General features: G+C 40.1%; 2 protein-coding genes across 2 annotated transcripts in view; one reads left to right on the top strand and one right to left on the bottom strand.

Annotated features, from left to right (window-relative positions):
* Positions 1 to 21,394, top strand: part of LOC108044250 (cyclin-dependent kinase 11B) — a 94,543-nt gene that overhangs the window by 70,987 nt on the left and 2,162 nt on the right. Inside the window, exons 4-5 of the mRNA XM_017123185.2 lie at positions 8,580 to 8,700; positions 21,053 to 21,129. Of these exons, the coding sequence (XP_016978674.1) occupies positions 8,580 to 8,700; positions 21,053 to 21,129 (198 nt within the window). The remainder of the gene's footprint in view (positions 1 to 8,579; positions 8,701 to 21,052; positions 21,130 to 21,394) is intronic.
* Positions 5,348 to 7,398, bottom strand: LOC108044251 (ubiquitin-conjugating enzyme E2 2-like). The gene is made up of 2 exons (XM_017123187.1): positions 6,611 to 7,398; positions 5,348 to 5,888 (listed from the first exon to the last, which is right to left on the bottom strand). The coding sequence occupies exons 1-2, from the start codon at positions 6,905 to 6,907 to the stop codon at positions 5,454 to 5,456; spliced, it is 732 nt and encodes a 243-aa protein (XP_016978676.1). The 5' UTR covers positions 6,908 to 7,398; the 3' UTR covers positions 5,348 to 5,453.

Genomic DNA, 21,394 nt, shown 5'->3' with positions numbered 1-21,394 from the left:
ACGCAAACAAGGATTCGGGGCCAAAAGCTTTTGCACCTAAACCAGACTAAGTAGACTGACAGCGGCATCAAAGTCCTCTGATGCACTCCCACCATCCATTGTTTTTGCGATGTTCTGTGCCGAAAGTTGAAACCTTTTCAAATTGCCTTTTGCACGCACATGCACACGGAAAACAAACACAATGGATATCAGTTCCGTGCAGCCAACTCGATTTCGTACATACTTCCCCATTCAAATATTTTCAATTTTCAAAATCAATTTTTATTCTCCAATATTCCAAACATCGGAGTTGAGCAACTGATAACATTCAGTTATGCACTTATCCGCATTGCATGTTGCCAATAAACTTTGTTTGTTTTAAGTCAAATAGAAATACATATATAATTTAATAACCAAATGTTGTGTCTTCTTAACTAAACTCATTTTGGGAATATGTATAATAAACTGCAAAAATGTATTAGTTATAAAGCAAATTTTTAAAATCCAACAATTTCGTTAATAAGCCGACATTTAAGGTAATATAAAATCGCATATGCCTTAAATCAAAGACCTCAAGTTTTAATATTTCTAATTTTGTACAAGAACCTTTGTTATTTATATATGCAAGTTCATGTAGAAATGGCCAATCATGTAGCAATGATAATAAATAAAATTATAAGGTATATCTTAACTAAAAATAAATGTAGCTTGTAATTAAAAAGAGTAGTTTTTTGATTTACCCCTTAGGGATTTGTGTAGGGGAATTATTTTTCTCAGTGCATTCGCTTCCGCCCTGCCAAAGCCAAAGCCAAAGCAAAAACGGATCTGCCAAACTCCAAACAAGAAAGCCAGAGTACGTGAAAGAAAGCAGAAGAAGCTTTTGCAGGAGCAAGGACGTGGAAATCGGGAATCGGTGAGGGGGAGGGGGGAGGGGGGAGTGGGGAGTGGGTGGAAAAACTGGCGGCAGCAAAAAATGTCAAAGAGCTAACCTCCCCGCCTCTCCATCCAAAGCAATTTTCTGCAAGTGGCTGACATAAAAGCCATATTATATTTGGCTAAGTGTCACCGCCGGCTTAAAAGCACTGACGAGGGGGGAAGGCGGGGGGTGGGAGTGGGAGTGGGAGTGGCAAGGGTTGGGAAGGGGAAAACTATTAAAATATCGCTGCAAAAGTTTTTGTTTATGTTTTGGGTCGCCTGCGCTCCATTAGCCTTGCACGTGCCCTCCCATGCGCCCACTTTGCCACCCACTTTGCCACCCACATTGCCACCCACTTCGCCACCCACTCCGGCTTGGAGTTAGTTTTGCCTTCCGGTTGCCAATTTTTTGTGCTCGGCACATGTGTGCACCGCACAACTCTTTAAGCGTTTAATTAAAACTTTGATTGCTGCCATTAAAATATTATTTAGCAGCATGCAGAGCCAGTAGAATGGATCTGCCAACTGCATAGATGAATGCCCCCGATTGGTGCAAGTAACGGGGGAAAAAGTTATTATTAATTGGAGCGAAAGGCAACATTGTTGGACACTGGGCAGACCACTTTCCCACCCACTTTGAAGTTGGCCCGTCGGACACCTGGAAGACATTCAACTGAGGGAAAGTGGAAAGTCTAGGAGAAGGCGGAAAATTATGCCAATTTGCATTCGCTCTTCTTAGGCCATATACCGAGAAAATAAAGTTTTCTTCTTTCGATATTTTTCTATTGCCACATTCGAGCTTATCTAATAGATTTAAAATTAAGAATCAATAAAATAATTTATATTTGTATTAGTTAAATATACAATTTAAAAATGGAATAACGATTGAAAGTATAAACAAGTACCCATGTCCATATATTACTCACTGGTTCAAAATTTACATTTGAGTGCTGATTTTGACCAACAGTAGCCCTTATTTGTACATTTACATTATTATGATTATAATCAATTATTAATATTTACATAACCAACAGTCTGAAGGGATTTGATTAGCGCAATATATGTTACTGGTTCTGCTGCCACAGCTTATTCCCCCAAAATGTATAATGTGTGTATAATATTTTGCTGAAATTTTAAATGGGAAATAAAAACAAAACCTAATGCCAACATTATTATCAGCACTTTAGATTGGCACATTGAAGCGGAAGAGGCTAACTTTCCCACCGAATTTTCGGGTAACAATTTTAGCAAATTTAGCTGTTCATTAAATTTGATTTTGTTTTACAGCTAAATCGCTTTTACATATTTAATTACAATTATAATCAGTGCGCACGTGGATTTGAAATTAATTGAAGAAATTTGATAAAAGTTTGTGTGGAATCGCAGTACCGCGGACCATAGCATTGTAACTAGTATTAGTAGCCGATTATATTTTGTTTCAAATGAAAAGATTATTATTAAAAATAACTTTATAATAATATCGGTGGGAAAATTAAATGCCGTTGGTTTTTTTTTTCTGATTTGAAAAGGGGTGAAAAATGAATTCCCAATGCATATCTCAATTTGCTCGAACAATATGGTGTTTGTGAGGGATTTCAAAAATGTGTAGTTAAAATCCATACAAATTAAAGGCAAATTGTCATTGCAGGAATTTGTTAAATGCGAAATCAAAAACGGAGTCGACAGGATAACCCCTGCCATTACATTTCCACCTGTTTCATAATTGGTCTGCAATTATGTATATCCTTGCACACAGATACATTTGCGGTGTCCTGGGCTTTTGGGATCCTGCGAGGAAATGTTAATTAAGGCGTTTGCTTGGCTTCGTGTGTGTCTGACCGGCTGTGGGCGTGTCCGTGGGTGAATGTGTGTGTTTAACGCTCATAATGCGCTTAAGCTGTTTATTGTTTTTAGCACTTCCCTCTCCCCCGCCGGCCACGCCCCCGCCGTCGTGTGTGTGGGCGGTGGGCGGAAGGGGAGGGTGTGTTTGTGGTGCAAATAGCCGACAGACAACTGCCGCAGGACTTGCGAAAGAGAAACAAATACGGATGCGGATAAAGACGTGGAATGGTCTTGTGTTTCTATTTGCAATTACAGGGCACTTAAAGCGTCGTTTTAAACACATAAAAATCAAAGGTTTCGTTACCTTTGCAGGCATTTCGAACTCTTGTGGGACTTTGTTTTTTGCAGGCTCAAGAAATTCCACAATTATCGATATCTGATACGGTTACTTGAAAATACTTTTAGCTTGAATTTCGATGGATGTTCTATAAAGTTGATCTTACATACATCTATTTGATTAATGTAAAAATGGGACTAAATATGGTATTAACTATTTAATCCCATTTTAAATAATTGCACAAATTCAAATCTGAAAATATATTTAAGAAAAACATCTTCATTTTGAAGTAATTTTTATTTAAAGCTTAACTTTCTGTGATTACCTTGCCAAAGTGAACGTTCAGTTTCTGGCGTAACTTCCTGTGAGCAGTTCCACTTCATATTCACATACCTTTGTGTAACTCTAGTCAAGTCAAATTCAATTTGTAGCCGGCTCAAAGGAAACGGAAGTGGAATTTGTCAGTGCGGTGCGCCCCTAAGTATGCTATTAAAAATTTTCTAATTCCAACTTAATTGCTAACAAACAAGCTGCTCCGTGTGTGTGTGTTTGTGTGTGTGTGGTGAATGGAGGGAGGATACACGCACATTGGCAATAATTAAGGTAAGCAAGGGCGTGGGGGGCGTGGCCAGAAGACAAACAGGTGAAAGGTAAAGACAGGTAAAACAAGAGCCAAGAAATGGTGATGGAAGAAAGCAGTCCTCTTCCGTGAAACCATAAAATATGCAAGATCAGTCCCCCTTTGAAGAAAAAAACTCTGCGGTAATTGCTATCTACATAATTCACAAACCCAAGCTCAAGTTGCACACAATTTTCGGGACTTTTCGGTTGGCTGCTCGGATTTTTTCTGCGTTTTTCGGTTTTTTTCCGGTTTTGTTGTGCGACATTTGCCACACGTGCACGTACTTTTGGCCTTTGCGGTGGCCTTCTGCACCCCAAAAGCGAAAGCCACGAAATTCGAGGCCCCCCCCCCATTCCCATCCAAAATAATGCGCCGTGCTCATTAACGTTATAAAAATAATTGCTTAACACCCACCCACACACACACACACGCCCGCTCACACACACACAGTTGCCATGTGCTAAATTCCAATTAACTTGCGGCTGTGAGTGTGGATGTCACCTCGACTACTTGGTAATCGTCGGCGATGAACGATGAAGTGTTGGGCGGAAGCTAATCAGGCGCAGACCCCAAAATACCCTTTCCTTTTCATAAATGCATGAAGAAGTACCCACTTCGACCCATCTATTTGGTGCCATGCGGAGATTTCCATTGAATTTATATACAGTATCGAATTGTTTTGTTCTAATTTTTAACCGAGTGCGGTATTAATATGTTGCCAACAATACATCAGCAAACTCTTACATATTTTATAGAAATGGATTTTAATATGAAATTGTTTTTCTGTTGACACTTGACTTAAAGTCTGTTTAGACAAGGCCGCATAATTTAGATGCCGTGAAAAGTAAAATGTACAACATATTTTTCCATAAGACACTTGCGTATAGAACAGAAATTTTCAAATTTTCGACAAAGGTTGTTATTGTGTGTTTGTATATTCCCTACTATTTAATCGAAAATGAGTACTTATACGAAATTTCCATAAGGAACAATTGATTTTAACGCCAAGATGATACTCTGCGGAAGATCCCTGCTTAAAAAGTGCCGTAGAAACTTACTTTACCAGAAGAATGCATGTCCTTAAATACATATCCATCTTGGATGGAGATGGTATCGCTTTACCAATTTCATTAAATGCTTTTCAGTTTACTTAAATTTGTTCCCCAAGGAACTTCCAAAATTGCAAACATTATTTCTAATTTATTTAAGCCTGTTTCTTGTATTTTTATTTCCCAACTGGTACACTTTGGCCTACTAGTAAGCTCCTGCATCAATACTTGCACATTCGGCAATGATGGTTTTCAAAAGCTACAAATCACTTTGTATACATTTGTGCATCAGAAATCGAACGAAACAGATTTGGGCTTAACTAAAAATAACTATTGATCCGATCAAATGCAGCAGCATCTGGTGTTCAGCCTAGAAATTCTCGGCTTATGCAAAATCCCTCAAGTTTTCCAGTTTAACGCAGGAAGTCAAAGTTTCACCTCAAGTGAATATGCCCAAGGCGAAGGCTGAGCGGAAGGACCTTGGCTGGGGGTTCAACAATATGGCATTTGATTATGCAAATGGGTGTGAGTGTGGGGCAACCATAGACCCCCCCCCACAGCGCTTAGCACTTGGCTCGTTAAATTTGCATAAGTTGCGGCGGCGCCTAAAATTATGCAACGCATATGGACCAGCCCTGGAAGAAGAGACCCTCGGCGGGCGAATTTGAACAGAGGACACCACCATCATGTTTATTCCAAAATGCTATCTGCATCACAATCGCAACCTTGTCCAAAGCTGTTCCGGCTCCAGGCCACCGGACGCCGGATCTCAATCCCACGGCACGTCCATGGCATGCCGCTCGGTCCAGGAGCGGGCGATCCGGTCGTACCGCTCGCGGTCCTGCAGGAACAGTCCGGCGGCCTCGGCGTTGAAGGCGGTCAGCGGATCGGCGTCGTTGAGGAGCGCCGACAGCGACAGCAGCAGCTTGTCCACCGTGAGGCCCGGCGACCAGCAGAGCTTCTCGTCCAGGACGTCCACGCAGATGTAGCCCAGTCCGTTCACGTTGCAGTGGTAGAGGGGGGTGGTGAAGCGCACGATGGGCGCCTCGAACGGATAGGCCTCCGGGAAGCGGAGGGCCAGCTCGAAGATCCCGCCCTCGTAGGGACTGCCCTCGGGTCCGCGGATCTTGGCCCGCCACTTGAGCAGGTTGCTCAGCGACTTGGGCCGCGCCCAAGTGTTCTCCGGCGGATCGGTCTCCATTACCTGGGAGTGCGGTGAAGATAATATCAATAGGTTGAAATGACTGAACTATAAAACTAAATACATTTATCAAGAATCTGCAGTACAGATATCGGATTGTATGATATTACGTATACGTGCCGAGTGGTTAGAAAACCATTCTGATTAAACATATCCTTCACATGTTCAGACATTTTCGATATATTTTACACACACATTATCCAAGTAGACATTATATTTTAACGTCAAAAAGATTAATACTTTAAACTATTTGTTTCAAAATTAAAAAAATAAATAGCGCGTTGGATTCTTTATTTATTTGTGTATCGTGTAGCTTAAAGTCCTTCCTATTAAAATATAAATACAAAATTGTAAATAATAATTTAATAATTTTAAATAATTTAATTATAATGGTAAGATTTTTAAGGATCAAAATAGCCAACTGTTACGTCTAAGTAAAAATGCAAAGTCACATAAAATTCGAGGTTTCGATAATATCCTCTGATTTGGTCATATATTCCACTATTCAGTAAATATGCATGTACCTTAAGGATACCTTTTATAAAACGCAAAGTTTTTCATTAATTTTAAAGTGATATTTTCAATTAACCAAAAACAATGTTTTTTAATGGCGTATTTAAAAGACAATTGAATTTCGTCAATCGAATCGATATTTGGTCAAGTGAAAATGCTCGAATACACTGACATACTTATCAAATATTTTTGTAGTAGTGTTTAATCCATACCTGGAGTTCCTTGACAAGTCGAAGGACTGCCGGAATGGCATTCTTGGCCGCGGCCGCCAGGCGTTCGGAGTGCTCGTCTCCGTCCGGAAGCCTGATCCTCTCCGGACTCCGCTCTCGGCTGCGCTCGCGGCTTCGCTCCTGCTCTCTCACTCGATCCGGGAACCGGTGGCGTCTCTCCAGCGAATGGATGTGTCCATTTCCGTTCCCATTGGCACCTCCGTCACCATTCCCATTTCCGTGCATCTGAAGGCCGTCGCCGCGATCTCCGAACTGGACGTAGGGCAGATCTCTCGACATGATTCCTCCCACTCCCCCTTGTTATTCCGCGTATCCTTCTGGTTGAAATGTTCCGCGGAAATCAAGCTGGACCTCGGAAATCAAGCTCGCTAATCAATGGTGGACCGTCGGTGGTTGCTAGTGTGTCAATAAGATCCAGAGGGCGATTTATCTGGGCATTTGCCGATACGACTACAATAATTTAGAATAGAGGATTTACCGACTCCTAATATCGACTACAAACGACTGAAACTGAACTGAATGAGCACTCGCCCCCTCCTCACCCGATGCGATACGCCACTGACAGCCAAAGCAATGGATTCTCCGCCATCACCACATCACCATCGCCCAGGAGCTCCAGCACCCCTTCCTCGATTCCGGTGAAGACCTTTGAGTGTTCGCGAGTCGCTGCGCAAACAGCAAACAGCGAACAGCAAACGAATCACACACGTACATTATATCGGGTAAACACAGTAGCGAATCAAAGGAGAGCATAAGAGCAAAACACAGAGCGAAAATCATAAGAGGATTATATCAAGGGCCATACAGAACGCAAATGTAACTTGATGTATTTGGCTTTAAAAACAATTGATATTTAAATGGGTAATGTCTTATATTTTTGAATAAATATTGTTATGAATTAATAGCCCCTTTGGGCTTCATATCTGTCAATTATTGATTCGCTAAAGACACATAGTTATTGATAAGTGAATTCAACGAAACAAACGCGAGTTCTTTTGGCCAAAGTAAAGCTAACTTTTTTTTAACTTTTCTAGCCAACCGCAATTATAAACCATATCATTGAAAATTTCTTTAAAACACACTTACTTTTGGAAAAATTAAATTCTAACCGTAGATTTTATAATCTCAGAAACTAAATTAGCATTCTAATACTAATTCGAGTTCACTTCTGATAATTAAATTTAATTTATTTAAGAAGTATTCATATCCTCTAAAGCACTCAACTTAAATGATAAATATAAATGGCCCAAATTCGAGAAGTTGGAATACCAAAAGACCCATCTATTAATGGGTCTATCAGCAAGGAATAAAGAAAATCTAGCTTGGGAAAGTTCTAAATCTTAATGCCTTTCGGACTCCCGATTTTTTCGACTGTGTGAGGCATGTGGCGCGCTTTTGCACCCGCGGCACGTCGGTTCATCCAAGGTGTTGGTGTTGGCTTTGGTGTTGGCGGTGGCGGTGCCTCACGTGTTGTCGCTGGCTTCGTGACAGGAGGAGGATTGTGGGTGGGGAACGGGAACGGTTCGCATTTCTATGCAATCTGCGGCTGGATGATGTTGAATGGCAAGGGGAGGGGTGGGTGGATCCAGCACATGCTGTTTGTTTGCCTTTTTTATTTGGTCGCCTGCTAATGGCATGTTTTGATTCCGCGCGGGAAAAAAGGCGGGAAATGGAAAAGGGCAACTGACAGGGCAAACAACAATGTGGCGACGGAGACGGAGACGGATACGGAAAACGTAGTGCTGCCCCAGGCGCTCCGGCACGCATACATAGTACTTCCGCTTTCGCAGAGTGTATGTATTTGGGGGTGTGAGTAGCGATTGAATTATGGCGGCAATGCGTGCCTTCTGAAACGCACACAAGGGGATTTCAGTCGTGGAAATTGATTTCCCGCGAATGACTCAAGAATTCCCAAAAATAACGCTGCATTTTCCTCTTTGCTTTCTTTCAGAAATGGCCCTGCTCCTGCCAGCTGCACTTTCGCACAACCACCACGTCAACGACAGTAGCGACATCCGGCGCAATCTGCGCACGCGCTACCGCGACTCCTACAAGCACAACCATGATCAAGAGTAAGTATCCGCCATGTGGTACGTTATTTAGAGACTTTAGCTGATGGGAACTAATGTGGAGAAGGTATTAGCTGTTGCTGAACAGAGAAAACTATTAAAACATTTTCATGCAAAAATAATGTTGAAATCTTTTTGAAAATAAAATGCTTCTTTTAAATTTTTACTAATTTTGTTTAAAGAGGTATGTTTTAGTTATTAAAAGGTTTAAAAACGAACTTTAGAAGTCAGTTTTCTTTGTAATCTGTCATATTTTTTTTTTGAAAGTAGCGAAACACAGTATATAATCATTAAATGGGATTTTGTTTATTTAAACAGAAAAACTGTCAATTAAAAATAAATAGTTAAGTATTATGCCATAGACAAAACGGGATTATTCTTGCTTACGTCGGAAGCTAAAATAGTTGAATAGTCAACATGTTATCTAAAAATCTTTACACTTAAAAAACAATCTTAAAAAGTTTTTGATATCAGTCTAACAGCAGCAAACTAACTTAATGAAGTTGTCTTTTCTTTTAAAACAAAATAATGGGTTGCTGTTTATAGACAGATTAAAATCTTTAAGCGACTTTATAAAATATTCAAAAAATCTTGGCAATTCTGCCAAAAAGAAAATGCATACCCTCTTGAATTAAATTGCTTGGCCAAAAGATCGCCTCCACCCTAGAACCAAATATCGGAACTTTGCCGGCAAGTCGCCTCATTTCGGTTACAGATGGCTCTGGCTTGGCTTTTCTTTTTATGGGAAAACTTATAGCTTTTCCCCACGCCTTTAAGCCCGGACATTACGACGGGCGACTGGAAGGTTTATCCCAAATTTGCTAGCCGTTGAGTTTTTATGGCGCGCGACATGCAAAATAATTTCATGTCCCGACGGAAAACATGGGAAAGCGGGGGAAATGGATGGAAAACATAAACGCAGGCAATAAAAGTCCATCATAAAAGGGGGGCTGGCATTAAACTGTTCTAAGCTTGCCCTGATTTGACGCGTTGTTAATTCTTTCGACTTCTTCGTTATTTCTTGGCATTTTTTGTGCTGTTTGTTTGCCCCCTTTGATTTTTATGATTTGCTTGGCCAGGTTGTCCAAGTGTCTGGGACATGTCCTTAAGTGTCCTTGATGTCCTGTTTGTGGTGTGGCCAGGCGATGGCAAAGCACGAGCCGAGAAAACAAACAAAGCGAGACAATGGAAAGTCCTTCTCCTTGTGGCCCTCTAATGCCCGCTTTTTCTGGCTTTTTCTGACTTTTTGACACCCTCTTTTTCTAGTTTTCTAGCCCATTGTGGATTCAGAGTTGACTCTGTCTTTGCTTTTTTCTGTGCGTTGTCAGTCCTAAGATTTATGTGTTTAATTCCGGGACATGGCTTGCGGACACCCTGCTTAAAAACAAATAAATTTTGATATTTTCGGTGGCTGTATTGAGCCCGATATACCCGAAGTGTTTCACCTAGCATGGGGTAGCAGAAAATCTGTCGAACATCTTTCGCTGGCCCATTATGGATGCCACAATAGGCGCACATCAATCACGTGCCGAATCCTGGCCGAAACGCATTTCCTTCACGAGAGGTCAGCTTTTCTGATGTGCCACGCCCCCGCCACCGCCCCCGCTCCAGACAAGTGTTTCTTTGGCCCATCAAAAGTCGTTTATTGTTAATGTTATTTCCCCCGCCCCCCTTCGCCACTCGGCAGGGGACCCAAAAATAAAATTAAATTAAATCCGCATTTTATTGTTTACCGTTTTGATTTCAGTTTCCTTTTGGGTTTTTCTTTCACTTCTTGGTTGGCGTAACGCTTTAAATTTCAAAATTCTATGATCACAAAGAGAAATATATTGCAGTGTCAGTAAATGGATTATTATTATTATTATTATTATTGTACTGTCGTAAATTAAAAAGGAAGTGCTTGAATCGATTCAAAGTACCCAAAAATAATTACATTAAATTAAATATATACATTTTTCATTGTTATTGATATTTATGGCTTCAATAATAGGTACTTCACATATTAATGATTATTTGGTTGTCATAAAGCGTTCGAAATTGTTAATTTTATAATCGTAAAGTCAACATTTCAAATTAAACAGATGGGAAATATAATTTCGGACTCATATCTGTCGCTGATTTCAATCTTTTAGTTATTATTTCCGTTCCTTCAAAGATATTCCCTTTTTTTTTTTTTAAATTATATTTTATTCAATGGAATCTGTTCAGTGCCTTCTGAGCTTAACCTAGCGTAATTAACGAGAAAGAAATTTTATGCATACATAGTAGCCTTAAGAAGATATTCCCGAGGCAGATACTTTGGTAGTCAGCCAAGTTAAAGGATCAGGCTGAAGTTTTCCTCCGTGTGGGTGCCACTCCCCCTTCGCCTGGACAAACATCTGCATGTGTGTCTATTACTCTGGGCCTTAATTAACAGGCGAGTCCGAAGCGAAGACGCAATCGATGCCAGTTGGCAGTAGACACTAAGCCGCCGGCGGGGAGGGGGTTTACTTAAACTGTTGCTGCTAATTGAAATGGATCGATGGCAGTTTCCATCAGCTTGAACCGAGTCCTGGCGCTAAGTCGATTCCATAACTAAGTCGGTAAATATGACAGTATAAGGAATGACTGGCAGGAAGTTATGTCTTATTTAGGGACTGTGTACTCACACACTAAGAGGGATTATGATTGCAGAGCCACTTCTACGATTGGCAAGGTGAGAGGGGATTTTCTTACCAAAAATAAAATTTGTTATTTTGTGTATCCAGCACATAAAGTTATTCAGACTGTGTAGTATTATATAATTGCAAAGTATATTTGCTTAAAATTAAATTCACAATTTTGTTAAAAGATATACATTACAAAATGTAAAAGAGTCCTTCGGACACAAAATATTAATGTTTTCTAGACTTATACAAAAGCTATTGAAGAAATTCCAAATTTGTAAAAATACATTGGGCATAAGAACAACAGATATTGGCCAAGTTTAATGGCTACCCTGACAAAGTCTCCTCCGATTTCCACCTCCGCCCACCGGGGCGGTGCCACGCCCCTTCCCCAGCCTCCCCGGTGATTTGTTAACTTGCTGGGAAAACTTTTATTGCTTTGTCAGCGATATGAGAGAGGCGGCAACAGGAAGAAAACCCCAAATTATGAATTATACACTCGAACAACGAAAGCGGCGACAGCCAGCAGATGAAAGTGGAGGAAAATAAATAAACATATACATAAATTACGGCAATGATGGGGGAAAACAAAAACGAACTCAAGCCAAGGATGGGCCAGCCGAAAGTAAGAATAAAAACAATAATTCGCCACAATTTAATTTACATAATGACAGTGTCAAGCGGCGACTGCAAGGTGAAGTGGGCGGACTGAAGTGGGCGGACTGAAAGGCGGCTGAAGAGGGGCAGAAAGAAATTAAAAGGCGGGGAGGGGGGATGTTGGAGACAAAGGAGAGGGCCGCCAACAACGTTGTTGAAAATTCACACTTTTTTTAATGCGATAAATTTACAAGGCAACTGGGAAATCTGCAGTCGACAGCCTTGTGTGCCACGCCCCCGCCGACGACCACGCCCCCTGTCTGCGCCTACGTGGGGCAACAATAAAACGTTTTAAGCTCAAATCCCCACGAGGATTAGCCTGGACCGCATAAATTTGCCGGCAGACGCGAGCAAACAAAGCGTCCGAGGAAAACGCCAGCTAACCAGGGATGGACTTTCCACCCACGTCCCTGATTTTCCACCCCCCCTCTTGGCCCATTGAAAAGTGGGGGAGTGGGCGGCCCAAGGATCGATATCTGCTCCTGAAATGCCAATGGCCACGCTGGACATTCCGATAAGATGGGCGAGCTGCTGACCAAAAACTCTATAATTCTCCGGATTTCATTTTTATACCCTTGCAGAGGGTATTATAATTTTGGTCAAAAGTGTGCAACGCAGTGAAGGAGACATCTCCGACCCTATAAAGTATATATATTCTTGATCAGGATCACCTCCTGAGTTGATATAGCCATGTCCGTCTGTCCGTCTGTCCGTCTGTCCGTCCGTCCGTCTGTCCGTCTGTCCGTCTGTCCGTCTGTCTGTCCGTCTGTCTGTTTCTACGCGAACTAGTCTCTCAGTTTTAAAGCTATCGAATTGAAACTTTGCACACACCCTTCTTTCCTTTGCACGCAGTATATAAGTCGGAACGGCCGGGATCGGACGACTATATCCTATAGCTGTCATATAACTGAACGATCGGAAATGCCATAACTTTGGTGTTTGTAAAGTTAGGAAGTTGAGATTTTCTATAGGTTTTATTTTTGGCCAATCAATCTGACCTACCGAATTTCATGAGAATCGGCCGATTATATCTTATAGCTGCCATATAACTGAACGATCGGAAATGCCATAACTTTGGTGTTTTTAAAGTTAGGAAGTTGGGATTTTTGATGAGTAGTAAGAATATAATTTACAGAGTATTCTGCAAGGGTATATCAACTTCGGCTCCGCCCGAAGTTAGCTTTCCTTTCTTGTTTATATTTATTTAAACAACTTTTAGTGAAAACTAAGAGCTAACAAATGGGGTTGGAAGAGGTCTTCAGTTTGCCAGTTGTAATTGCTTTTATTTGGCATGTTTTTATTATTCTCACTGACATTATTTATTATCGATTTGAAACCATTTGTGGACTTTAGTCTTCTAAACCTATATTAAGTGCTATTAAACAAAGATTAAGTCAATGCATATCTGGCGATGGAAAACATTAAAAAATGACAGCTAGCACTCTACTGCTATTAATTAGTTGAATTAGACAAGCATAAATGCTTTCGGTAATATTATGGTTTTATTGGCTCTCGGTCATTATTAAAAACATTTTAAAACAAGAAAGGAAGCAAATTTTGGCAAGCCGAAGTTTATATACCCTTGCAGTTATTACAATTCGACTAAATTTTGATTTCTATGCCTATATTACTAAAAACAAGAAAGGAAAGCTAACTTCGGGCGGAACCGAAGTTGAAATACCCTTGCAGAATATTCTTCAAATTATATTCTCCAAAATTATTCATATGATGCATTCTTAATACTCATAAAAAATCCCAACTTCCTAACTTTAAAAACACCAAAGTTATGGCATTTCCAATCGTTCAGTTATATGGCAGCTATAGGATATAGTCGGCCGATCCTTATGAAATTTGGTAGGTCGGATTGATTGGCCAAAAATAAAACCCATAGAAAATCCCAACTTCCTAACTTTACAAACACCAAAGTTATGGCATTTCCGATCAATCAGTTATATGGCAGCTATAAGATATAGTCGTCTGATCCTTATGAAATTTGGTAGGTCGGATTAATTGGCCAAATATATAACCCATAGAAAATCCCAACTTCCTAACTTAACAAACACCAAAGTTATGGCATTTCCGATCAATCAGTTATATAGCAGCTATAGGATATAGTCGGCCGATCCTTATGAAATTTGGTACGTCGGATTGATTGGCCAAATATAATACCCATAGAGAGTCCCAACTTCCTAACTTAACAAACAGCAGAGTTATGGCATTTCCGATCAATCATTTATATGGCAGCTATAGGATATAGTCGTCCGATCCCGGCCGTTCCGACTTATATACTGCGTGCAAAGGAAAGAAGGGTGTGTGCAAAGTTTCAATTCGATATCTTTAAAACTGAGAGACTAGTTCGCGTAGAAACAGACAGACGGACAGACAGACGGACAGACAGACGGACAGACAGACGGACAGACGGACAGACGGACAGACGGACATGGCTATATCAACTCAGGAGGTGATCCTGATCAAGAATATATATACTTTATAGGGTCGGAGATGTCTCCTTCACTGCGTTGCACACTTTTGACCAAAATTATAATACCCTCTGCAAGGGTATAACAATGAAGCTCATGCTGTGCCTATACAATTTAAACTGCTAAAGAATATATAAATACTGTTGTAAAAGCGTAATAAATGCTGGTTTTAAATATAAAATTAAATCGAGCTCATTAAAAACATATTTGGATAATAAACTTCATAGAACCATACGGCCAGAATTTCAGATATTTGATAAAATGTAGAATATAGTCATCAGAAATGTTAAATATAGCCATCATATTTTGACGTATTTGACGTTTTCAAACTAACTAAAATCACAAAACTATTGCGAAATTTTCAAGTTTTTTTTATACGGGTCGGAATTATCTACTTCACTGCTTTACAAGCGTAAATGGAATGATTTCAAAATCAAATATTGACATTAGCAGTTTTTCTTCAAAATATATTCAATTTAACTACCTAAATATAATAGAAAAAAAAACCAAAAGTTATGTATTATTTGTAAAGTCAATACCAAATTATATATTTTTGTAAGTATTTGATTCTGCATATCATATCATTTTGTTTTGAAAAACTATCCTTATAACTATATAATTAATTAATAATGTAAAGGACGTGAACCAAAAATTTACTCAGTCTTTGAGTCGCTTTGATATTTAAACGCGAGCTTGGTCCGAGTTTATTATTATACGCTTTAACTACGCTTTACAATCAAATGTAGGAATTTATACACATTTAAACATTTTTAATTAATGTTTAAACATTTTTAATTAATATTTAAACATTTTTAATTAATTTTTAAACATTTTTAATTAATGTTTAATACCTGCGAACAAGCTGAAAAATGGGCCTTAAACTGCCCGCATTGCCCGCTCCCAAAGAGGTTGCCTACTTGATTGCCAGCCCCTGGAAATTGAAGACAATGAGCCTGCGAATTGACGGACTTTACGATTCCGGCGCCCCTTTCCTCCTCTTTCCCCACCTCATTTGCATAGAGCAGGTGCGTCGGGGTCGTCCTTATTCGCGAATCCTCCACCCAAATCTCCGTTCCATTTCTTGGGAGCACATTCTGTTTTTGTTTACCCCTGCTCCCCGCTGCACACGGTTGACAGTGGAATAAAAGCCGTAAAAATGCGTTAAAGCTGCTAATTTATTTTCATTACAACAGGCCCCTTTTATATACACATATACCCTCTTTATGCCCGTTGATCTATGCAGGCGGCTTTTCCTCAGAGTTTCTGGTGGGGCTTCTGGATTTCTGTTTGTCCGTCTGCGGCTGCTTTGCATACTTTTAGGGGCACTCAAAGTCGGCGGCTTTACAAATTGAATTATGCACTTAATGGCGGGCAGCTGCCAAGCGGCAAAAAACGGGCTCGGCTGAAGGTGGGTTAGCCGAAGATTCCAGGACAAGGCTGAGCATCTCGAAAAGAGGCCAAATGAAATGGTTAAATGGAAAAATTCCCATTGAGGAAGCTATTTAAACGAGCTGCCTTGGCAAGGACAATCCGTTCGCCACTCTAAAAGGTTCTCAATGAGGATTTTTGATTAAATCTGGTCTACTATTCCAAAAAATCAAGTGTACTTTGTCTGGTTTTTAAAGTAAGAGGCAAATTTATTACAAAAACAAAACATCTGTAATAAAAAAATAATATATAACTAATACATACTCTTAAATATTCATAGATTTCTTGCTAAATGTAATAAGGAGAAATGTATAAAGTTATCCATTTTATGGTCTTAAATCTGCCCTGCATTTAAGCAGCGCACAATCCTCATTTTAATCCTTCGCCATTATGGCATATTTTCTATTTTTAATCGGATGGCGAATGGCAAAGGAAATAATCACCTCTGCACCTCCGACACATTCTTTCCATATCAATTATTTGGTCGAAAAGGGAAGAGCAAGGCGAAGGAGCCGAGTAAACGAGCATGTTTCAGTCTAATCTACATGCCGACAGCTTTATTTGCACAAAGCTTTTGCCTCGCGGTGGCCAGCGATGCGAAACTGTCACAGTAATCCCCCAGCCACGCCCACGGAATTCAACATCCCACCACCCACAAGCCACCCACCACCCACCACCTACTGAGACCCGACCAAATCAGCTTTTGCATTGACTAAGTATGCAACAAGGATTTTAGAGCTGCGGCAGCCTCTGCCGCTCAATCATCATTAAAAAGCAAGAAAGACCGGGTGCCGCAGTGGATTTGGGGTTGGGGGGAGGGGAGGGGGAGGGGTTGGGTTGGAGGAAGAAGACGAAGACGGATAGGGCTGCCAACAAGGACAACAAACGTCCAGCGGAATCCCTTCAACATTTCCCTTTGGAGGCGACTCACTCAAGCGCCGCAAAGTGCTTCCTCTCTGGCCGGGCCAAAACCAAGACCAATACCAAAACGAAGACCAATACCAAGACCAAGTCCGAGTCCGAGTCCAAGAAGTCCCTTGCCTCCGGCTCCTTGTGCCTGTTGCTCGAGGAGTGCACGCAAATAAAAATCATAGCAGGATATGATATCCTTCACGGCGCTCCACTAGTATCCTATTAAGTAAAAATAAAAAATGTGCCACAATAATTCAAATCATTAATAAGACAAAAGTGCCCCATTCGAGGTGTCCCAGAAATTCCAACAGACACAATATTGATTCGTTCAAAGGAGATGGAGCAATAAATTTAAATTTAATGACTTACGGGCAGAATATAAGAAAACGTTAAACTGGCTTTTTAAACTATTTATCACTGTACCAAAACTGTACCAACTGTATGAAATGCAATGACGATACTGCCGTAGCATGTTCCATGGATTAAAGAATTCAAATTTCGAATATAATACACTATTATTAACTTTATTAGGAGGCAATCTCTTTTAACAAAAGTGTAATAATTAAATCAACAAGAGGGTCAAATAAAAGTTGGTTTATTTTAAAGAAGTTTTGCTTAAAAAAATGTAAGAAGTTATATAAATGTAAGAATAATAGAAATACCAATGAGGTTTTACACATGTAAAGTTTATATATTTTCAGGGGTACAATTTTAGTATTCAAAATTTCACGATGTAAAATAAATATGAGCTAGAATTTTCCCATTTTTTTCCAGTGTCGATCCAAGTCCGCATTGCAATGTCGCCTGCTGCCCCTCGGCGTCGCCATCGTTTTCGTTTTCGTTTCCGGTAGGCAAATGGAAAGTGGGCAAAAGTGGGCGGGGGGCGGAAAGACGGGGGCGTGGCAGTGGCAGCGTGGCAGCGGGACATCGTGTGGCCATCCAGCTGTGAGCCAACTTTGTCGAGCAATTATTTTTAGCGCAGCTAGAGCGGCACTCACTTCATCTCGTCTCCGCTTTTGTTTGCCTTTCATATAAGCGAGTGCAAATACTTTTTTAAGTGCCTGTATAGGCTGTTGTCGTGCTTGTTGTTGCTGTTGACAGTTGTCGGCCTTTGAAGTGGCAAAATATTTGAGAAGAAAATGACTTTTCCGGGGCAGAGGGTGGCCGAAAAGAGGGGCCAATTGTCGGCGGGGGTATGTTAATGTTTTGGCCACAATTTGCTGGCCGGCAGAAGTTGATCCATTGTGGTCAGTGGCTGCCATTGCCGGTGACCTTAATTCGACGGAAGTCGACTTTGAGTCCTGCCATTTTGGGAAATACAAAAAAGGACGGTAGTCCTTTGTAAGCTAAGAGGAAATTGAGAACTTCGGAACGTTCCAAATTGCGTGCTTAACATTTCTTCATAATTTCCAAAATGCAATTAGCTAAATCCATTTAGCTATTTTTGCCGAAAACAAATTTTGACTAATTGGCATTCAACAATATTTCGATATAGACTAATTGATTATTAATAATTTTAGCCACACGTTTGAGGAGAAAAACATTAATAGCGCAAATTAGTACAAATTGGCTTTGAATATAATTTTTTAAATGCCTAAACACCACAGCTTTGATAAAACGCATACTAATAATTTGTTTAGACCGACAATAAAACACGTATTTGTGCATAATGTTTTTTTTTTAATTGGTTTTTTTTTGAACTGCCGAGTTAGATTACTTTAAGAGAGTTTATTTTAAATGGACGCGCAGAATTTTGTTCGTACTCGGATTCATTTTTTCTCCTTCCCTCTTGAACTTTTACGGGTAATTTGAATAAAATTCTTGACGTCAATCAGCCCTGCAATTCGTAAAATATTAAGTAGCCGACAAACATTTTTGCTTACAAAGGATAAGCTGAGCTCATCGCGGCTTTTAAAACCCTTTCCTTCCACTTTATGGGCTTTCTAATTTGGGTTGGAAGTTTGCTAGGCTTAGCTTTGAAATAAATTAAATTAAGAATATTTATTCAGGTAAAATATGTTGTTGTAGTTTTTGGCTTAGCTTTGAATTGGCGTGCAACATTTTTCAGGGACTTAAATTCTCACACATACAAAAAAACATATTTATTTTGTTAATCCAAGTCGAGCAGACATTCGTGTGCAAATATTGAAGCCCTATAGGGCTTATGAAAAAAGCTTACACTTTGTGTGTCTTATTAGCATGTAGTTTTACTTATGCAGATTGGGCTCCCAAAACATTGACGAATTTCAACCCAACGCAGGTATATATATATGTAGTAATGAATTAGATCCACTTACGTTTGAGTGCTGCATAAAAAGTTTATGGCACATAAAAACAAAACAGCTTAATTGTGAATTTTTAATGAAATTCAACTGACTGGAATGTGAACAACAGCGGTAAGCTGTTGATGTGAAATTAATAGTGGGAGTCCCAGTTAAATGCTGACAGGACGACAGTAATTCATTCTTTCCTGTTTTTGCTTAGGTCCATTAAAGCTCCATTAAACATTCGGTTTGATGTGTGACTTTAAATTGATTATAGCTTTTCAATTTATTTTAAATAAATTATTGTGTGGCCTCTTTTTTGATTTGTGTGCGATTTAAATCCGTAATCAGTTAATAAATTACAAATTCTGGCCCCTATCTGTGGTCGCTTGACTGCCTCGACCCCCTTCCCCCCCTCTTTTCCTATTATCCGTTCATCATCCGCGCGGTCAACGTTTCATTTTGTGATAAATCAGTGGGCTTTTTCCACAAATTTCGGCTTAGACCTCCTTCTCGGAACTCGCTAAAAATGAGGGCTATGCCTTCGCTCACCGCAAGCCAAGCATAACAATTGCTTTTTATTTTATGATCGCCAAGGACTCGTGCTTCTCCTGCTGCTCCTGCTGCTTCCTGGCCAGACAAATACCCCCGGAAAAGACCGCACATTGCTTGTCTTTAATTATGTTTTGGTCCTCGAGTTTTGTGCATTGCCTTGTTTATTTTTATTACTCGGCGCGGCGTCTGCGCCTGTTTATTTACATTAATTTTTTCAATTTACCTTTATTGCCCGGACGCAGAGGGTCCTTCGGTTTTGCCGGGACTTAATTAAGCTGTCAGCTGTTCCCCGCCATCCGGCTCCTCCAAATCACGGCCGGCGACTCCCCTTTAATAATAATTATTTTTATTTATGGCTTGGCTCCGGGGATTCTGGGTTTTTGTTTTTTGTTTCTTAGCGGTCTGAGTGCGACGTCAATTTCCATTTCCGCTGCATCCTGGCTAATTTGCCGTCAAATCATTGGGTCTATCCAGCATCTATAGCTGATATGGCGACATCAGCGCTTTTCCCTTTTCTGTACCGCCCCCGTTTGTTTAAGTGGCTCGGCTTTCCGGCCGGGGATAAACTCAAAAATGCCCCGAAATGCCAGGCACTTTTGAAATTTCCTACGCAATTTCCGTTGTCAACACCTTGACAGCTGTCAGACACACACACACACACTCACTCACACAGACACCCTCGAGTCACACACGCACAACCGCACAACCACACACTTGGCAGTTCGATTTTTGTTTTGCTTTCTTGCTCTTTTTTGCGCTCTATTGCCTAACGGAAGCGGAAATTGTTAGGCTTAATAGACAATTCGCATTTCCTGTCCCTTTGAAGTCCTGAATTCCCCCCTTTTCCACCTCCCCCCTCCCGTCACCAGTGCGCACAATTGCACAAATCAAGTTTCCCCGTCGCCATCGCTCCTTGTGGATCCCCATTGACTGAGCAGAATCACAATAATTACAATATTTAACATCCCAATGGCCAGGCAGGTCCTTTGCCACTCTAATGAGGCGTCGCCGAAGGACATGCATAATCAGTGAAACGACCAAACGGACGAATGAATCGGTGAACAAATGGGTGAACGGACGAGCGAGTCGCCGGCAGAAAATTGAAATTATGAGGATGGATAATTAATTAAGGAGATATTTATTGCTTATCAAATTCAGGCACACAAAGCTTTGAAGTCTGGCGGAAAATCGAATCATGTTCTTTGACGGTTGTAAGATGCTTTTGAAATAACAAAAAAAAAAACAATTTAATTTCATCGTAATTTTATAAATTACTCTGAAAATAGACAACTTTAATTAATTGCTGTTCAAGAAAAGTCGGGTAGATAGTAAATCTTTTTGAGTATAATCAGATTAACATAGAAACCTTTGCAAATTTAAACTTACTATATGTTTTTTTTCACTTTACTTTCAGATACTGTGTGGAATTCGAAGTAATCAAAGCTTCCAAGGCCTGCCACAAGTTACCGCCATACAATCTAATGCTGGAAGGTACGTACACTGTTCCGAAAATCCATCAACAAAAAATAAATTAAATATAATACACAAAGAAAACTAGCAAAAGTTTTAGGTGAAACAACTGGGTCGATTTTTTAAAAGCAAATTTTGTAACATTTAAAATTATTTGACATTATTATTATTATTATTTATTGTATCCTATAGTTTAAACTACACGCTAACAGGAATATTTAAATGGGAGCTCTCATACGATATTACAAAAACCTGGCCTAATACTTAATTTCTTTGCTTCTTTATA

The sequence above is a fragment of the Drosophila rhopaloa genome, unplaced genomic scaffold, assembly GCF_018152115.1.
Source record: "Drosophila rhopaloa isolate 14029-0021.01 unplaced genomic scaffold, ASM1815211v1 contig_3, whole genome shotgun sequence".
Lineage (NCBI taxonomy): Eukaryota > Metazoa > Arthropoda > Insecta > Diptera > Drosophilidae > Drosophila > Drosophila rhopaloa.
This window is presented reverse-complemented; position numbering and strand designations above follow the sequence as displayed.

Bases quoted from the DNA above. Each gene is read 5' to 3' on its own strand.
- LOC108044251 (XM_017123187.1), bottom strand. From the start codon at position 6,907: ATGTCGAGAGATCTGCCCTACGTCCAGTTCGGAGATCGCGGCGACGGC. The intron at 5,889-6,610 runs GTATGGATTAAA...CCGCACTCCCAG, and splicing joins GACTTGTCAAGGAACTCCAG to GTAATGGAGACCGATCCGCC.